The sequence below is a fragment of the Sphaeramia orbicularis genome, chromosome 5 (assembly GCF_902148855.1).
Source record: "Sphaeramia orbicularis chromosome 5, fSphaOr1.1, whole genome shotgun sequence".
In the NCBI taxonomy this organism is placed as follows: domain Eukaryota; kingdom Metazoa; phylum Chordata; class Actinopteri; order Kurtiformes; family Apogonidae; genus Sphaeramia; species Sphaeramia orbicularis.
Window position 1 is genome coordinate 46,195,055 of NC_043961.1, and position 6,000 is coordinate 46,201,054.

The 6,000-nt window shown below is 36.5% G+C and overlaps 1 protein-coding gene across 1 annotated transcript in view; it reads left to right on the forward strand.

Annotated features, from left to right (window-relative positions):
• The window catches only part of rbpjl (recombination signal binding protein for immunoglobulin kappa J region-like), a 36,219-nt gene extending 30,798 nt beyond the window's left edge, over window positions 1-5,421 (forward strand). The window contains exon 12 of the mRNA XM_030135018.1: window positions 5,121-5,421. Coding sequence (XP_029990878.1) covers window positions 5,121-5,421 — 301 coding nt within the window. The remainder of the gene's footprint in view (window positions 1-5,120) is intronic.
• Window positions 5,422-6,000: the final 579 nt, after the last annotated feature.

Genomic DNA, 6,000 nt, shown 5'->3' on the forward strand with positions numbered 1-6,000 from the left:
CTTTAAATCTACAGGAAAAATAAGTCCTGAAATAAAATTAATACTACGTTAAAAACCATTAGATGTGAGCCTTTCAAGTTATGTGCTTGCATTTGTAAACAGTTAGATCTTTAGGTTTTTCTTACAAATGTTCTCATTTTGAATTACAGTCTGAAGGCTAGAGTGAGGCAAATTTGTGTTTTGTGATATTTTTTGTTACATAAATAAATTTGACACGACTAGATCTGACCTATTTAATTCTCAGTAAAAATGACCTAGTTATGTTAGTCGACTGCATGAGTGACTCCTGTTTCTGTTTTACCAGTCCTGTCCGAGAGGCCTACTTTTTATTTATGAGTGCAATTTGCTCTCACTCTGCTTCACCATTGAGGCACCAGGTGTGTAGCTGAGCTGTACAAAGCGCAAATTAGTCTTGTTCAAGTGGGACTGCTCAGACCTCATAAAACCTGCCCTATATGTACTCTACAAGCTTTTTATTAGCAGTTAAACCTAAAATATATATCACCCTTCAGCTCATACAAACAAAAGAATGCAGCCAAACAGGTTTAGCTCAAATTATATTTCGTCTGACCCAGAATGCGAAACCAGTTGTTTAGATGGAGCTGTTACTGCGTTACTCAAGATTATGGGAGATACAGATTTAAATACAGATTTACAGTGTTTTTCTGCTGAACACCCAAACGCAAAATTTTGGGCAGATATTATGTTAATGAGTGAAGTACTAAAACAAAACTAATACTTTATTATGAACTCTAATTGATGTTAAAATGTAGTATAACTTAATAATATTTACAAAAAAAAATTATTTCAACCAGTCAACCAAGCACATTTTATGAAACGCTCAGTACTCTCATCAAATTCACTCGTACAATACTCGACTTGCCTGTAACTCCAGTTTAGTTATTAAACATCCCTACAATTTTTTTTTTTTTTTTTTTTTTTTTTTTTACAAATGTCTGTCTTTTTTTAGATCCACTCAACTTTGGAATGAATTGCCTAAGAAGCTGAAGGGCTTATCAACTTTATGCATTTAAAAAAAAAAAAACAACAACTATGAAATCCCATTTTAACTTAACTTAATGTTTTGTAGACGTACAGTCCAATGAATTGCGTGACCCTTTTTATATTCCTTGTGTAAAGTTTCTGTATGAAATTCAATCTGTAATTGTATGTTTTTTGCATTGTAGTGTATTTGAATTTTAGTCTTTTCATTCTGGACCCCAGGAAGACTAGCAACCACCACGGTGGGAGCTAATGGGGATCCTATTAAACAAATAAAATTGAAAATAAATAAATAAATAAAAGGGAAAAATATCTCACTTGATACAACATCTTGACAGAGGTGAATGAGGTGAATGACCAGTATAACCCACCATCATGTTGGTAGATGCTGTTGAGGTATAAAGAGGATATTTGATTACATTTTGTAAAGAATATTTACTGTGTACTTTAGATTTACATGCATTGGCATTGAAACGAAATGTATACATAGTTCTGTTTATGTAAATCTTTGACTAACAATGTCACTAACTACAGTTTGACTAACACATAAACTAATTGCATTTATATTTACGTAAATTGGTGTTATTGAGCATTATGCTACAGCTGTCAATCACCATTAGCATTCACCCAAAGGTTTTGTATTGTGAGCAGAGCTAATTTATGGATGTTAACACTTAACTGTTAGTGTTAACTGAATCAGAATATAAAAGGTAACACATTTGCACACCTCATTATTGATGCAATGATTTCAGGTACAAGTCTCATGTCAATATTACTATTAACTATTTCAGAATCATACATCTGATCTTATTATGTTCACCCTAGTTTTCTCCCAAAGCTTGGGCACCTACAGTGTTGTTTAAACATATTAATTATGTAAAAAATATCTGTTATGATGTAACACTTGTCCTGTGTCCTATAGTTTCATGTCAATGTCAAGTTACTTTTAACTGTATTTAGTTATATGAGTGTATATGGGCCTCAGAAAACTTTTGGCTTGCAGGTGACATGAGGTTGTGCTCTCACCAGAAGACTAAAGAATGAGCTTGTGGCACTAAAATGTGTGCCCTAGCCAATAAGAACTATTTTCCTTTTCTTGTCCTCATGTGACTTACATAATTTGGTTTTGCCTCTTGGAGATCAGGGTCTGTCTTTGCTTTTTATTTTGTTTTTTTTATCCACAAAAAACTCTAAAATATAGACAGAGCTTAGTTAAATGTTTGTAGTCAAATTCAAAGCCTTATGACATAGCAGCACATCACACACCAGTATCTGCCACCAACATGTCAAACATTTGGTTCTGTACACAAATTCATAACTGGTATGTGCATTTTATCCCAGTATTACCCACTGGTAACACTGTGTTGTTCACTTTGTGGAATGGAACACTGGCCCTTAACCCATAAAGACCCAAACAACCACTGGCAACCAAAATCATTGACTGATCTAAAATGTTTCTGAACCATTAAACCTGTTAATATGTTGAAATAATTGGTGTAAAATGCAGTTTTTCATCTTTTCATGGTAATCAAATATAACCCATTTGGACGTTCAGAGGCTCCGTAGTGAACAGCAGAACACTATCATTGTCATGCATTGTCGTGTGTGTTGATTTAGTTTAGGGATTTTGTTTTGTTTCTTTCAGTTTTATTTTGGTGATGGTGGTCGCCTTCCTGTTTTGTCTGCACTCTGTCAGTCTTGTCTCTGTCTTTCCTAATCCCATCATTGCCTGCACCTGGTGTTCCTCTTGTAATTGTCCACACCTGTTTGTGATCCCTGCCTTCCCTATATATTTCTCCTCACTCCCTTTGTCTCTTGTCAGTGTGTTGTTTCTGTGATCTTGTGAAGATCAACTTGTGTTAAGTATCTTGAATCTTGTACCATGTGTTACCTACCTCAGGCTTTTAGTTTTTATAGAGTATGTTGTACTTCTCTTTTAGTTCATTAGGGTTTTTTTTAGGTTTATATAGAGCGCATTGTGCGTTCTCTTTTTGTTTATCTGTTTTTGTACTTTTGAATTTTTTGTTAAATAAATCCCTTTTGACCACTGATCCTAGAGTCTCGTTGCATTTGGGTCTACACCACGTGTCGTGCCTTAACAATCATCTTCTGCAAAATTGATTCACCAGTGAAACTCATGGAGTTTGATGTATGACAGTGGACAGAGACACTTGTTTTTACATTATGTTATTGATATCTTTACTGAAAAAGTTTTTTTTTTTTTTTTCTAGTTTTCTCTGTTTTTGATATAGTAGCCCTCAACTTTAAACTGAGCTACTATGAACATCTACCTGATCAATAAGTTGAATATAGGAAAATACCGGAGTTTCACTGAAAAAAAATTGAGTATTTTAATATATTATTTTAATAAATGGTGATAGATCACTTAAGAAAAGTTAAATAGACAAAAAATCATTTGGGAATTGATTCTAATGTACTACTGGGTCTTTATGGATTAAGAACAAGCAACTCCCATCACATCCAAGGGATTTTCCAGGTGATTCCAGCCCAAGTACTCCCAACATGTATATGCCAGCAGACTGTTACATGTAACCTACAGCATTAGGGAAGGATTTATTAAAGTTACATTACAATCCACTAATTAAGTTCAGAGGGTATTTACAAGATAAAAAAATGTAAATGTGCATGTCTCTCACTGTACATTTATTCATGAACCATGTTCTCTTCAGGACTCATTTCATAACAGATGAGTATTTTTACTTACAGTTTACTGAAATTTCCCCTTTATGTGTATTCATCCCTTTTGCAAGACCAATCCAAGGCTGGAGCTGCAGATATAAAGGGCCTTATGTTATATTCAAACACCCCTCACTGTAACTCAGGCCTTTTTCTAACTCTTATGTGAGAGTCTGCAAATTACAGGAGGGCCCTGCAGAGCCTTCACATTCAAGGCGTCCCCTCACAGAATCTCATATGATGCATCCTGAAGCAAAACCACCCCTCTGACGCAAAAATCCACCTCAGATCCCACACCTAAAGTGCTGAGACATCGTAAGTCAGGGACCCTGGCTGTCTGCAAATATTCCTCCCATCAGCAGCAGCTGCTCGGCAGCGAGGAGGAAATCTGTGTTTGTATAACACAGTCATCCACAATGTGCAGTTTGTGCAAGAAACTGCTGCCAATTAGAAACATGACCCCACACTGCCATGAGAGCTGGAGCTATAATAAGGGTTTGAATGAAATACCTTTAATAGATGTGTACAACTCCATAGTATTTTATATTAAAACAGTTCAGTTTATCAGCTGCTGTTTATCAGTTAATGACAGGATAACAGAATTATACACTCTATGCGAAATTAAGACAAGGCTTTTTACAGTTTTATTATGCTTATTTGTCTTGAAAGACTCTCTTTAAATCAAGTTTTTATTCCTCTTGTTCTTCCTCCAGTAGATCACACACTATTGGTCCAAGTTTTCAGACAGTTCAGTTTGAGCTAAACTATATTCACATCTCCTGGACTACAGTATGTTCCAAAGAACTGGCCTTTGGTCTGACCAAAAGAGGTACAAATCAAACAGAGTAAAGGGTCATTACAGTGTGAAAATGCTTTTTGTATGTACATTCACGCTTTCAGGTCTGTTGTTACCAATGCCCAAAAAGAAAAAAGCAAAAACAAATGAACAGATGAACCAAACTGACAACACTGACAACATCAGATGCTCATATATATCGATAAACCAATCCCTGTCAAGTATCGGCAGACACATCACATGTAGATGGAAGAATTTAGCCTTAACAGTAAAACTAACTGTACCAAAGCCTTGGTTTGGACTTTCAGGTTTGAAATGCCCTTAGCCACCAGTTAAGTCCTCATAAGATGAGGGGAGTCTTTACGTAAAAATGTCATACTTGGTTCACCTGGTAGAGTGTATCCCACATGCCTTACTACAGTGACCTGGGTTTGATTCCCCACCCAGGTCTTTTTCTGCATGTCATCCCCACTCTTTCCCCATCTTTCATACCTGGATTTGATGCTTTTTGTCATATCTGATGATAATAATAAAATTAACACAGTTTAATCTCTTTAGTCCATTTGTGATGAAGAGTAGGCATTATATTTCACTTTTTTTCCTTCTCTTTGTTTTCTCTCCTCAGATCACCCAAATCTCTTCTATGTGTTGTCCCTGATGTCTCCGTGTTCAGTGATGGATGGCGTTGTCTGCGTCGAATCATCACTGTCCCGCTGTCTCTAATCCGACTGGATGGACTGATCTATCGCACCTCCTTCAGTTTCACCTACACCCCCGAGCTCCAGCTGTCCCCGCTGGTCCGAGGACCCGGAGAAGGGGGAAAGAGAGAAGAAGGCATGGAGGGGGGCCAAGAGGGTGATGACCTGTTGGAGACCATCCATCAGGAGTTCACCAGAGCCAATTTCCACCTCTTTATGCAGACTTAAGCTGGATGAATATGAAGGCATCACCAGTGGGGTGTAGTGAACTACATGGTATTAAATGTAGATCAGCTACATTCATATTTGTATGAGGCTTCCAGGAAAAATCCTTTTTTTTTTTTTTTTTTTAAACTTTTACTCTGTTTTTTTATGTAGTTAACTACAGAAACTTCAATTTACCAATTCAGGGCCATGAAAGGTTAAGGTATAATTTTTTACCTATATTTTAGAAAAAGGGTGTAAAATGTCTTCATAAACACTGTTGTCCCAGCACTTTCCCAATATTGTTTAGGACATTTTAAGCCAGAAGTAGTCTCTGATCTCAGCCAATCGAATGGGCTGAGAGATAGCTCATGTGATCTATAAATAGATAAAAAGATCCAGCTCTGACAAATACAAAAAATGTTTGCTTGCGATCTGTGACTTCACCACTTTATTATCTTGTCACCAATAATCCTACTTCAGTAACTCTCACATCTACAAAGTAATGTCACTGTAGCTAGTCAGTGGTTTGTGGCTGTTTCAGGAACAGCAGCAGCACCCAAAATGTTCACAACAAAATGTTGCCACGATTTTTGGTGCAAC